The following is a 13,248-nucleotide window of genomic DNA, read 5'->3' on the forward strand; positions in this document are numbered from 1 at the left end:
AAATGTATTGCTTAGTGTATTATCGTGTTTTTACGTTGTGTATAATGTTTGCATTTGAACATTTTATATAATGATCAATTTATTACGCCATACATCCAGAGTTTGGTACTCTGTGTTTCCCTGTTTTTTCCTGTTGTCCTCTCTTGCACACCAGGTTTCCATTTTAGCTTGATTCTATATGGGAGGAGCTGTGGGGAGTGTTTGCTTCCTCAATTGGTACAAAGGTGTATATTCAGAATTTCCTTGATTGTCTAATGCCCTGTACACACGGTCGGACATTGATCGGACATTCCAACAACAAAATCCATGGATTTTTTCCGACGGATGTTGACTCAAACTTGTCTTGCATACACACGGTCGCACAAAGTTGTCGGAAAATCCGATCGTTCGGAACGTGGTGACTTAAAACACGTACGTTGGGACTATAAACGGGGCAGTAGCCAATAGCTTTTGTCTCTTAATTTATTCTGAGCATGCGTGGCACTTTGTCCGTCGGATTTGTATATACACGATCGGAATTTCCGACAACGGATTTTGTTGTTGGAAAATTTTATAACAAGCTCTCAAACTGTGTTTGTCGGAAATTCCGATGGAAAATGTGTGATGGAGCCCACACACGGTCGGAATTTCCGACAACAAGGTCCTATCACACATTTTCCCTTGGAAAATCCGACCGTGTGTACAGGGCATAAATCCTATGGCTTGTTGTAGTTTACATGTCCTTTGACAGGTAAAATGGCTACCAGATATGTACAGTATTTCATGTGTTTGGTTAGCTGTTTTTCCTTGGAGTTCAGCTTTAACCTTTTCCCAACCAACACATCATGTTTAGCTTACTTTATGTCATGAGTAGGGATGGGCTTGGATCGTAGTCCCAACCCACCTGAGAGATCTCACCAGGAAGCCATCACTGCACACTGCCAATCATAGGCAGCGTGTGTATGTGCTGCTGCGCGCCATGAAATGCCTCACTTTTGCATCAAAAAATAACCATGTTGAGGTGGTGGTGGTTCCCAAGAACTAATAAACCAATTTGGTTCCTTTCATCTCATTCTAGTGTTTGGAAGAACTATTTGGGTTTTCGGAATGGCTACTGAGCTCTCCCCTATTGTAGCATCTGTATACAGGTATATGAGACTTGAGACTGGTACACGTTATCAGTTTATTTTTTTTCGTTCAATCCAGCGGACTGAACGAAAAAAAAAAAACGGAGGTGCTTGCTGTACTAGCTATTCGATGTTAGTACAGGTGAGGTTTTGTGTTCTGACAGGGGGACTGTCCCCCCACCAAAACACACCGGTCAGCACTCGCAGCCATTGGCTTCCAGCGCTGATCGGATGCCGGTTTTCCAGCATGCCCTTTTGACAGAACCAAGCCGTTCAGCCAGCTTCTGTGGCCTAGGCTGGTGTACACATGGGCCCATGTATATAAAGCTTTAGTAAGGTACAAGTGAGCATTTTATATATTATTTTTGAAACGGAGTATAACCTTAATAACTAGTAGAGTAGGGGATCTTTCCCCGTATACATTCTTTAACTGGGTGGAGGGCTTCCCGGAAAGAGTTGGAAGGCTACGTGTCAAGTAATACACGCTAGCCAAAGGCAGGTGACATTCTTCTGCTCTGGCATGTGGTGTCAAAATGACTCCAACTGTCATTTTTTTAAAATATAGTTTTGAAAATAGAATTTTACAGGTAAGTCTGGCAGTCTGATTAAACACATTACATTGCCTGATTATGAGCACTGCAGAAAGCACGTGTCTGCTCCAGATTACACAAATCGGTATGAACCCTAGAAAATCCCATTGGTTTAACAGCAGAGAAAAATCTGTGACATTGGATTAACCCCTGAAGAAAAGGTTTGCTTAATTTCACAAAACAAGAAAATAGAAGAAATGTAGTGAAGGCCATGCCCTGGGAGTGGCGTTGCCATGAATTATATGAGGAAGTTTTGCTGTCACATTCATAAAATAGTTTCTCAGGGACTTGCAGATTTAATTACGTTTTTTTTCAGTCATCACCTTTCACAATGAGCAGGTAAAAAAAATGACTGAACTTTTGAAGCATTTGTCACATATTTGCCACTTTTATTTCAACTTGGACATACAGGGGAATTTGGTTTTTGGTATTAGATTTTCAGGTTTACTCAGAAGTGTAGGTGTTTATAGGTACTTACCTGTTTATGCATATAGCAGCGCAACTACTATGTGGCTACATGCTTGGTAAACAGATGTACAATTGAAAAACACTCTAGTTGGTCATGTTTTGCATAGTCTACTATGCCCAGTAAGTATGCAATAATCATATAGATTCATCTGATTTGTTAAAGAAGAATTCCAGGTATGGATATTTTTAACCCCATCATTTCAAGGTAAAATGCTCATCTTGTCGAGAGGTGCATGACAGACAACCTTGTAGAGTGACTGAAGTCGACTGTAATAAAAAATAACTCCAGGTATGGATATTTTCAGGGCTTTTTTTCAGCGGAAACTCAGGAACACAGTTCCCGGCACTTCCAGCACAGAATGTATTTTATGGCAAGGAGTGTTGTGGTGTCCTGGAGGGTCTATTGTTGCTGGTGGGTGGGTCTTATGTTTTTGAAGGATCTACTGTTGAGGGAGGGGTCTATTGTTGCTGGAGGAATCTATTGAGGCTGGCTGCTGTGAGATCTGTTGTTGCTGCTGGGGTCTATTGTTGCTGGGATGATATTTTGTTGCCAAGGGAGGTCTTTTGTTGCTGAGGGATCTATTGTTGCTGGGGTGAGGTCTGTTGTTTGCCTGGGGGAGTTTACTGTTGCTGGGGCTGGGAATTTATCAAATGTCATACAAATTACTTAGTAATACAAAATGATACTTGGTTCTGTATTTTCTAAAAGGGGTGGAACTGGGAGGTGGGTAGGGTGTGGAGCCAAGAGACTGTGCTCAGGGGAGTTCTTGCATCTATCTTCTAAGAGAAAAAAGGCAGTGGATATTTTTACATAGTTACATTGATCCAGCTTGGACCAATGCAACTATACGTATACCATACCTGGCCAATCTACCTAGAAGCTGGAAATCATTGATGTAGGCACTACTGCTACTTCAGAGAGCTCCCAGCTTTTGGGTCTTGTGCTGAGCTGCTGCATTGTGAACACAGGGGTTTGCTTGCTCAGCACAGGTGCCATTCAGAGAACGCTATGCATTTTCTCAATGGATGCAAAGTGTTCTCTGGACAAGGTGGAGATCATGATGTCATCGCAATGCCTCTCCACCTCTTCCAATCCAGAGAATACTTTGCATGCATTTTTTAAGAAATTGAAAGGCGTTTTCTGAATGACGCCCCTACTGAATGAGCAACCTCTTGTGTTCAGAATGCAGCAGGACCGCTGCTCAGCAAGGGATGCAGAATCTAGTGGAGATCACTGTAGTAGCAAAGCGTACTTCCAGGAGCCTCCTACACGTATGGTATATGCATAGTTATATTGGTCCAAGTTGGACCGATGTAACTATGTAAAAATATAGTTATAGCCAACTTCAGACACTCTACAAAGATGAGGGCTTCTGTCAGGTACCCCTAGACATGATGAGCATTTAACCCTTGAGATGAGGGGGGCACTGCAAGGTGTTTTTATGCTCCAGCCTGGAGTTCAGTTTTAGGCTAGGTTCACATTAGTGTAGGCTGCAGGTAGGTGTGTAATCGCACACCTTTCCTCGCCCACAGAAAAAGATGTGGTTTAGAAGATGCAAGGGGATCATAATTCTAATAGCACCCCCACGCAATGGAAACCACACTGCACTATGCAGGTTCCCTGTGGACGCATTTTCCGGAAATGGTACAGGGACCTTTTACCTGCATTTTCATTGGGTACAGCCCACTTCATTCAGATGGAATGGGCTGCTGTGCCCGAGCAAACTGCAAAGATGTGAACCAGGACCTAAAGTGAACCTGTGCTTTGCCCACACAGGCAAAAGCTACTGGTAGAAGACTTCCCAGTACTGTCACGCCATTGAGAGTCGCATACTTATGAGGTTTTTTTAAAATTTTGGCTCTGTTCATAATTCTTTTAAACAGCACAGTGTTACAGTAGCAGACAGTGCACCCAGACCAATTTACTTTCCATGCCATTTTGTGAATGAGCCCTTCAGCAAACCTGGTTCTTCACCCTGAATAGGCAAAGCACAGGTTTGCTTTAAATTTGTATTGTAGTTTTGTTTTTTTTTTTTATTTAAAAAAAGTTTCCTCTTTAAAACAAAAGAGTTTTGAAACCAGGTTGAGTAAAGCAATATTTATTTGTAGCCATTCGTTTTCCTGAAGCAGTTGGATCATTTTAATGCTTTTGTGATTTGCATTCGGTATTTGCTGTCCAAAGTCCAAACAATAGCCTGCGGTTTGTTCCTGTTTATCTGCTTTGCCTGATCCCTGATGGGTGAGGTTTGTAATGGGAGTTGTTTTTTCTGGAAGAATGCATAGAATACATGATACTTCACAGCCTCCTTTTACTTGTCACATACCAGTAGAAGGAAACTTTCCCGATTACATCCCTATACTTTCCCCTTTTATTTCGGCCTACTCTCTTATATGTCTACACTCACTGTACAATTTATATACTGTTATGACTACATTACAACTACATAATTTATCATGAGATATTTGAGACTATAGATTGCCAGTGAACTCCAAACATGTCAGCATTGATGGCTCACTCCAGTCAAAATTTAAAACCATTTTTTTTTTTTGCAGCATAGCTCTAGTACCCTGGGCCACCCTGTTTAAACGCCAACTCCAGGACATTAGCAACCCCCACCCTTCCCTCTCTAACTGCTGGTATTAAAAAAAAAAAAACTACAAATGTGTTTTACTTACCTGAAGGGTGTCCACATGCATGATGTGAACACTGATTGGTGTAAATGACGCTGCCAGGGCCTTTCTCATAGGCTCCTAAGGCAGGAGGGGGCGGTGAGGGGACCAGTGCCAGAGAAGGTAATGAGCAGGAGAAATGCCTGATCCTCAGGACAGGAAATTGGCTTTAAATCATTGTAACTGTGACTTTGAGCCAGTATACTCTGGGATGGCTTTGGAAGAGGTATCTGTAATAAAAAATGGAAGTAAGGTAATTGATATACGATGCACTACTTAAGTGAACCGCTGGGTTGTTTCGTTTTGTTTTTTTTTTTTTTAACCTGCAAGGCAATGTCATAGTATGTATTGCAAGCTAGCACATTATGTGAAATTTACCTTAGAACGAAGCCCTCCAGCTGCATGATGTCACAGCTGAAGGTGCTCCCATCTTTTATCTTCACCCAGTTATCCTTCCTGGACTCCGGTTGTGTGAGCGACCAAAGCTGCGATGACGTCACTCCTGCATGCGTGTGAGAGGCGTCGTTTACGGCACGGGTATGCTGTTCCTTCAGAGCGCATGCGCTGGTGACTTCAGCGGCTGCTTCTACAGTAAAAATCTCCTAAATGGTGCACATTTAGGAGATATTTACAGCACCTATAGGTAAGCCTTATTATAGGCTTGCCTATAGGTAAAATTCATGCATGGGTGTTTACTCCCACTTTAAGTTTCATTTTTGCCTGAAGTCCGGCTTTACAGGGGTTGTAAACCCTAAAGGTTTTTTACCTTAATGCATTAAGGTAAAACCTTCTGTAGTGCAGAAACCCCTCTTTTACTTACCTGAACCCGATCGTTCAAGCGACTGAGAAGCACAGCAGCTCCAGCCGCTGTCTCGGGTCCTCATTGGATCAGTTGATAACAGCAGTAGCCATTGGCTCCCGCTACTGTCAATCAAATCCAGTGACACGGGAAACGGGGCCAAGTCCTGCTGTCTTTGTCAATAGACTAAGCAGGGCTCGGGAGCCTCCCTGCACGAGTGCCCCCATGGAATGCGGCTCTCCGAGGGGGCACTCGAGTAGGAGAGGAGCTAGGAGCGCCACTGAAGGACCCCAGAAGAGGGAGATCAGGGCCACTCTGTCTTGGTAGGTTTGCAGTTTTGGTAGGTTTGACCATTTTTTTTTTAAGAATTGTACCACATTGATGTGAGCAGCCTTAATTGAAAACAATGTCATTTCAAATGACATGCGAATCTATGCATTCTGAACGGAGTGTGAACTGGGCCTTAATGATTAAAATTGCCTAATGCTGATTGAGAGCAGCGTTTAGCTCTGCTTTAAGTGTAGACCTAGCTTTTGATTCAGAGGTGACCTTTATATAGTGCTGTTAGTTGAACTTGGACAAAACAAAGACACCACATTTCAGATTACAGTAAAATTGTGTACTGAGTGATGTACAAACTGAGAGCATAGTAACTTGAAACTTTGTAACCCTTGTGCTCTTCTGTTTGTTGTGCCAGTGATTATCTACGGCTCATTAAATACCATGCTCTGAGCAGTTGTACCTATTAAAATTTTATCGTTCAGATGGACTGAGTTTTTCTTGTAAGGTCCTACTGTTTCTTTCAGAATTGTTATTAGCCAAGAAACAGACGTTTTTCATGAGTCATTTTTTCCTAACATGCTACAGTTGTTGGCTACCTTTAAAAAAAAAAAAAAAAAGATCAAAGTTTATAAAGTCAAATCTGATTACTTATAACATATAATTGTCATTACTTCATATTGTATTCCTAGCTGTTTAGCATGCTGCAGCCCATTTTCTGATGTTCTTTCCTTCCTTTGTTGCAGTGGACGGATGTGGACACATGGTTACTAATGAAGAGAGTGGCACATTGACATCTAAGAACTATCCTGGCACTTACCCCAACTACACACTGTGTTTAATAAAAATCAAAGTGCCCGCTGGTAAAAGCCTATACCTAAAGCTGGCAGATCTGGATATCGAATCCCAAGACTGTGAATCTGCTTATCTCAAAATATACAAAGGATCATCCAGTGAAGAAATTGGTGAGTCTCTGGCATTTCCGCATTGCTAACCTGCTCTAAAACTGGGCAGCTTACTTTTTTTTTTTTATAATATTCTCTTTTTATTTCACAAGACACAGGTAAGATCTGAGGGATGTTTGCAGTCAGGTACTGTATTAATGGGAGAAAAATACACAAGGATAATGTCTGATGGCAACAGAAATTGTAAGATCCTTGGGGGCAGGGACTGATGTGAATGTACAATATATACAGTTCCTTGAAAAAAGTATTCATACCCCTTTTCACATTTTGCCATGTTACAACCAAAAATGTAAATGTATTTTATTGGCATTTTATGTGATAGACCAACACAAAGTGGTACATAATTGTGAAGTGGAAGGAAAATGATAAATGGTTTTCAATTTTTTTACAAATATCTGAAAAGTGTGGCTTGCATTTGTATTCAGCCCCCTTTTAATCTGATATCCCTAACTAAAATCTAGTGGAACCAATTGCCTTCAGAATCCCCTAATTAGAAAATAGAGTCCACCTGTGTGTAATTTAATCTCAGTATAAATACAGCTGTTCTGTGAAGCCCCCAGAGGTTTGTTAGAGAACCTTAGTAAACAAACCGCATCATGAAGGCCAAGGAACACATCAGACAGGTCAGGAATAAATTTGTGGAGAAGTTTAAAGCAGGGTTAGGTTGTAAAAAAAATATCCCAAGCTTTGAACATCTCACGGTGCACTGTTCAATCCATCATCTGAAAATGGAAAGAGTATGGCACAACTGCAAACCTACCAAGACATGGCCGTCTACCTAAACTGACAGGCTGCACAAGGGGAGGATTAATCAGAGAAGCAGCCAAGAGGCCCATGGTAACTCTGGAGGAGCTGCAGAGATCCACAGCTCAGGTGGGAGAATCTGTCCACAGGACAACTATTATTCACGCACTCCACAAATCTGGCCTTTATGGAAAAGTGGCAAGAAGAAAGCAATTGCTGAAAGAAAGCCATAAGAAGTCCCATTTGCAGCTTGCGAGAAGTCATGTGGGGGACATAGCAAACATGTGGAAGAAGGTGCTCTGATCAGATGAGAACAAAATTGAACTTTTTGACCTAAAAGCAAAACTCTATGTGTGGTGGAAAACTAACACTGCACATCAACCTGAACACACTATCCTCACCGGTAAACATGGTGGTGGCAGCATCATGAGTATGCAAAAGACTTGAGACTGGGGTGGATGTTCACCTTCCAACAGGACAACGACCCTAAACATACAGCCAGAGCTACAATGGAATGGTTTAGATCAAAGCATATTCATGTGTTAGAATGGCCCAGTCAAAGTCCAGACCTAAATCCAATTGAGACTCTGTGGCAGGACTTGGAAATTGCTGTTCACAGATGCTCTCCATCCAATCTGACAGAGCTTGAGCTATTTTGCATAGAAGAATGGGCAAAAATGTCACTCTATAGATGTGCAAAGCTGGTAGAGACATCCTCAAAAGATTTGCAGATGTATTAGCAGAGAAAGGTGGTTCTACAAAGTATTGAGAATACAAATGCAAACCACGCTTTTCACATATTTATTGAAAAAAAATTTTTAAAACCATTTAGATTTTTCCTTCCACTTCACAATTAAGTGCCACTTTGTGTTGGTCTATCACATAAAATCCCAATAAAATACGGTGCTATACAAGTACCTATAATAAACAGAAATCAGCCTTAAACCTCATACACACAATTGGATTTTCGGCAGGGAATGGTGTGATGACCGACTGTTTGTCTAAAATCCGACCGTTTAGTATGCTCCATCAGACAGTTTTCGGCGGACAACGGTCTGTTGTCAGATTTTCCTATCGTGTGTACACAAGTCCGTCACACAAAAGTCCAAAGTACAAACACGCATGCTCGGAATCAATGCTCACCAAAACTGAAGGTGTCCAAAGGGTGGCGCTCATGAGCTGAAATTCCACGTAGTACGTCACAACGTTCGTGTTTGTTGGCCGACAAGTGTGTACCGTTTGTATGCAAGACAAGTTCCTGGCACACGCCCTTTGGACAAAATTCTGACGCTTTGTTGGCCAACAATCTGATTGTGTGTACGGGGCTTAAGATGCTTAGTTCTTATGAAGGAATTTATCTTGCTTTAGGGTCTCTTCACACCACAATTTCTGCATTCTGGACAAGTTTTTGATGCATTCCAGTGCATTTTTTCCCCTCCCTTTTTTTTTTTTTTTTTTTTTTTTAATTTTTTAAAAATTTTATTTCAGCAGTTGAGGACACGTGCATTCCAGTGTGTTTTTGATGTGTTTTGCCACGTTCCATACAGAAAGATGTTCTACTTTTCTTGACTGCGCTGGAATGTACTGCAGTGGTGTGAACTAGGGCCATTGGAATCTGTTAAATACTGTCAGTGCATTTTTGATGCAGAATAAAAACGCACTGGACTTTCACTGGTGGGAAACAGTCCTAAATGTAAAACTGTATAGAAAGATGGCACTTCCTTTCCCCCTTACATGCACTATGCTGCGAAGTAAGAGGATCATGTGATTATAGAAGGAACGCCAGCTACCATTGTATAGGTATTGCTCCACACAATGGATAATAATTTCTTTATTGGAGGTCTCTGTTCAATTTTTACCTTGTGCAATATTGGATTATTTACAAAATATTTGTGTTTCAAAAGTAAAAATGATAAATTTGTCAATTTGGCTTTTTCTTATCACTTCCTTGGAAGGTGCTTTTAAAACAGGGAGCAATTTCAGTCTTGTGAGTGAATTGTGCGACACTTGATCATCTCTTCCCTTGCGTCTGCGCTCTTTACGTATGCCTGTCCTTTTTAACTAAACTAGCCTGTCTTTAAACTCTCAGACTGGCCATAGATGGGTTGAAATTTGTCTGTTTAAGCAGGAACCGGCCGAGTTTCAATCCGTCTATGGGCAGGCTGGTTGTACTGAAGTTGATCCATCGATCGACTTCAGTGCAACCAGCCTGTTGTTTTTTTTTTTGTTGTTTTTGTGCCATCACTGCTGGCAGCTATAGCTGCCCTTTAACGGCAAGCTTAAGTTGTTTTTATCAGATATGCTCTGTCTGCAAAACAAAGTTCATGAATCCAGTGGCGGCTGGTGATAAAAAAAATTTGAAGGGGCGCAAACAAATCCCTCCAGGTTTTTACCTGCAAACAGAGCCTCCAGCCTGGGCTGTCACACCTCCCCTGATACCCGGTGGCTTTCGGGTTCCAAATCTTCAGCCTCCTGATTGGCCGGGATGAGAAACTGCAAGTGACGTGATGGCAAATTTTGATTCACTAAAATCAAAAGTGGGAGGGATTCCGGGCGCAGTGCTCTCAGGCTCTAATCACATGCTTGGTAAAAATTGACAGACCTAAAAGACTTCTATTAGTCCGGCCCAGTGCACTGCATACACATTAGGACTGAAGCAACGAATCTATTAATCGACTAATCGATTATGAAATTACGGTTATTGATTACTATTTTCATAATCGATTAATCGGCCAGCCGATTAGTTGGCCTGCATACAGAATGCATTATTTGTTTACATAGCAGAAAATACAGTGCAGCACACATACAGATCAGTACACCATCCATACATGTCAGTGCCTGAGAACTTGTGAATGTATGAGGAGCAATGCTTCATGGGACATGTAGTCCTGGGCAGGAAGTGAGTGGTTCTAAAGGCAGAAGTTTTCCTTGCTATTGGGACACTCTATACTGTACTTAACGCACAGCAAAAAGCAGTGTAGAAACAGAATAAAAGCAAACTGCATAGGTGTGTATTGAGCTTTATGCTGGCCACACGGATCAATTTTCAGACGAGAATATTCATATGAAAAATCTTTGTACATTCGCTGAGTGAAAAAATGTTTGAAATTTTCACTTGCTTTTAACATTGTTTTAAAATGAATGTAATTTCTGAACGAAAACCGCATACACTGTCTGAAAATTCCTTTGACTAAGCAGTTTTCTATTTTTAAATTTTTTCCGTCACTGTGGTTGAAAATGAACGTCGATTTGACCCAACTAACGATTCGAAAATCGAACGAACGTTCCTAAAATGACATTTTTTTGAATGAAGACACTGTTTTTGTATGGCCAGCATATAATATATTACAGTTCTGTTTGAAAATCTGCAAAAAAAAGAGTCTAATTTTTTATTTTCTTTAAAATAAAAAAAGATCAGAGTCTGATGATATTTAGCAGATTCAACCTCTAATAGTATATACAGTATATCTCCTCTGATAGTATATACAGTATATCTCCTCTAATAGTATATCTCTTCTGTCTGTTATTTTCCGAGTGGATTAGAAATTTTTCTCCCTAACCATACACCATAGTTGGTTATTTATATTTACCACTGCATAGAGATGTTTACGAACAAATTGCCTTTTTTTTAAACTTTACATATTAACCAAATTATACACCACGCTTTTAAGGTTATTAACCGATTAATCGAAACAATAATTGACCAACTAATCGATTATGAAAATAATCATTAGTTGCAGCCCTAATACACATAGAACGATTTATTTTAACATTTTTTAACTTTAAGATGTTAAAAAAATGTTAGTCATATTATCATTTATTTAAAAATAAATCGTTCTATGATTACCTTTCCTATTGATCAAAACTTTGCCCTTATCGTCTGAAACGGTTGTCTTCTTTTTGTGACTTTAAATATTATTGAGGTGACATAAAGGACAAAATTTACTTTAGTATTGCTAATCACAATATAATTCTATTTATTCATAGGGGAAAAATGCTATTTTCACACTCTGGCTTTCCAGCTGGTGGAATGGTGATATAACACCCAGTCTGGCCCTGTTCCAATAGTGTACTCCCCAATCATGTTGAGGATCAAGCCAATTGGGGTTGTTTATTGGGCAGCAAGCTTTTCCAGAAGTTTTTTGACTTGTTGATAAGCATATCCAAACCAAAAACCAAAAATGTTTTATGTATTGCAACTTACTAGTCTTAGTTGTGGTGGCTGTATTTGTTTTTTTCCTTTTATTTTCACCCGCTTCCTGTCCTAGGCAGACCATTATTTTCACCTGGTGATCCATAAACACACTTCCTGTCCTAGGCAGACCATTATTTTCACCTGGTGATCCAGAAACACACTTCCTGTCCTAGGCAGACCATTATTTTCACCTGGTGATCCAGAAACACACTTCTTGTCCTAGGCAGACCATTATTTTCACCTGGTGATCCAGAAACACACTTCCTGTCCTAAGCAGACCATTATTTTCACCTGGTGATCCAGAAACACACTTCCTGTCCTAAGCAGACCATTATTTTCACCTGGTGATCCAGAAATTCCCTTCCTGTCCTTGGCTGACCATTGTTTTCACCTGACGATCCCGCCAGAAACACACTTTCTGTCCTAGGCTGGCAATGCTCACTCACCATACTGTGGAGGAGCAACGTTGTTACACTAGGCTGCTCTACTGATTGGACTACAAATGCTCTCCTTTTTTTTTATTACATATATGAGATATGTTTTGTAGCACTCTGAAAATATCTGAGAAAGCCAATAAAATGGTTCAAGCTTTCAGCTTAATGCACAGGAAGAAACAAAGACACAGGCGGGATTAACAGGTATCATCTGTGCTTGTAGAAATTTTACAAATGAATGCAGACACCACATCTAAGGACTGGTAAGCTAAAACACATGACATTTGTTCTTGGGTTTAGATATATGTTAAGAAGGTACCAAAGTGGGCCATATTGCATATTATCTGAGTCCTATAGAAATTTGTATTAGGTCTTGTAAGGTTTGACAAGAGGCGGCTGTCTCACAGCCTATCATGTTGTCATGTGTGGCAAACCTCTTTACCTAAATCCAGTAAATGTGATTAGAGGCCAACTACGCATTATATCCCTAACAATGAATTAACACTTAACAGGTTGTGCACTGAGCTTAAGGAGTCCTAACATATGTTATCTTGCCCTTATATGACCTTAATTTTCATTTCTGCATACTCTGGTCTGCAGGTCTTTGTCAGTCTGAGCCTTCCATAACAGCTGCTGCTGCATTATATTGGTTAAGGACAAGAATCTGGACAGATGAGCATTTATGTTTTTACATTAATTTATATTATTATACTCAATTTATATAGCGCCAAAAGTTTACGCAGCGCTTTACAATGTATAACACAATTACAGTACAGTTCAATACAAAAGGTACAGGAGGGCCCTGCTCGTAGAGCTTACATTCTAAAGGGAGGGGGTGGTGGTACAAAAGGTAATAGCTGCAGAGAATGATTTGATGGGGGTGGCATGTGACAGTTAAATACTTAATAAAACTGTTGGTATACACCTTTTAAACAAACATTCTGAGTTTATTAGACTTGCCAGATACATACCGGTAATTTTTTAAAGTGGAATTCCAG

At 40.5% G+C, this 13,248-nt stretch overlaps 1 protein-coding gene across 1 annotated transcript in view; it reads left to right on the plus strand.

The window, feature by feature from the left end:
- Nucleotides 1-13,248, plus strand: part of DCBLD1 (discoidin, CUB and LCCL domain containing 1) — a 107,719-nt gene that overhangs the window by 34,469 nt on the left and 60,002 nt on the right. The window contains exon 2 of the mRNA XM_073627147.1: nucleotides 6,659-6,877. Coding sequence (XP_073483248.1) covers nucleotides 6,659-6,877 — 219 coding nt within the window. The remainder of the gene's footprint in view (nucleotides 1-6,658; nucleotides 6,878-13,248) is intronic.

Source organism: Aquarana catesbeiana, linkage group LG04 (genome assembly GCF_042186555.1).
Source record: "Aquarana catesbeiana isolate 2022-GZ linkage group LG04, ASM4218655v1, whole genome shotgun sequence".
Lineage (NCBI taxonomy): Eukaryota > Metazoa > Chordata > Amphibia > Anura > Ranidae > Aquarana > Aquarana catesbeiana.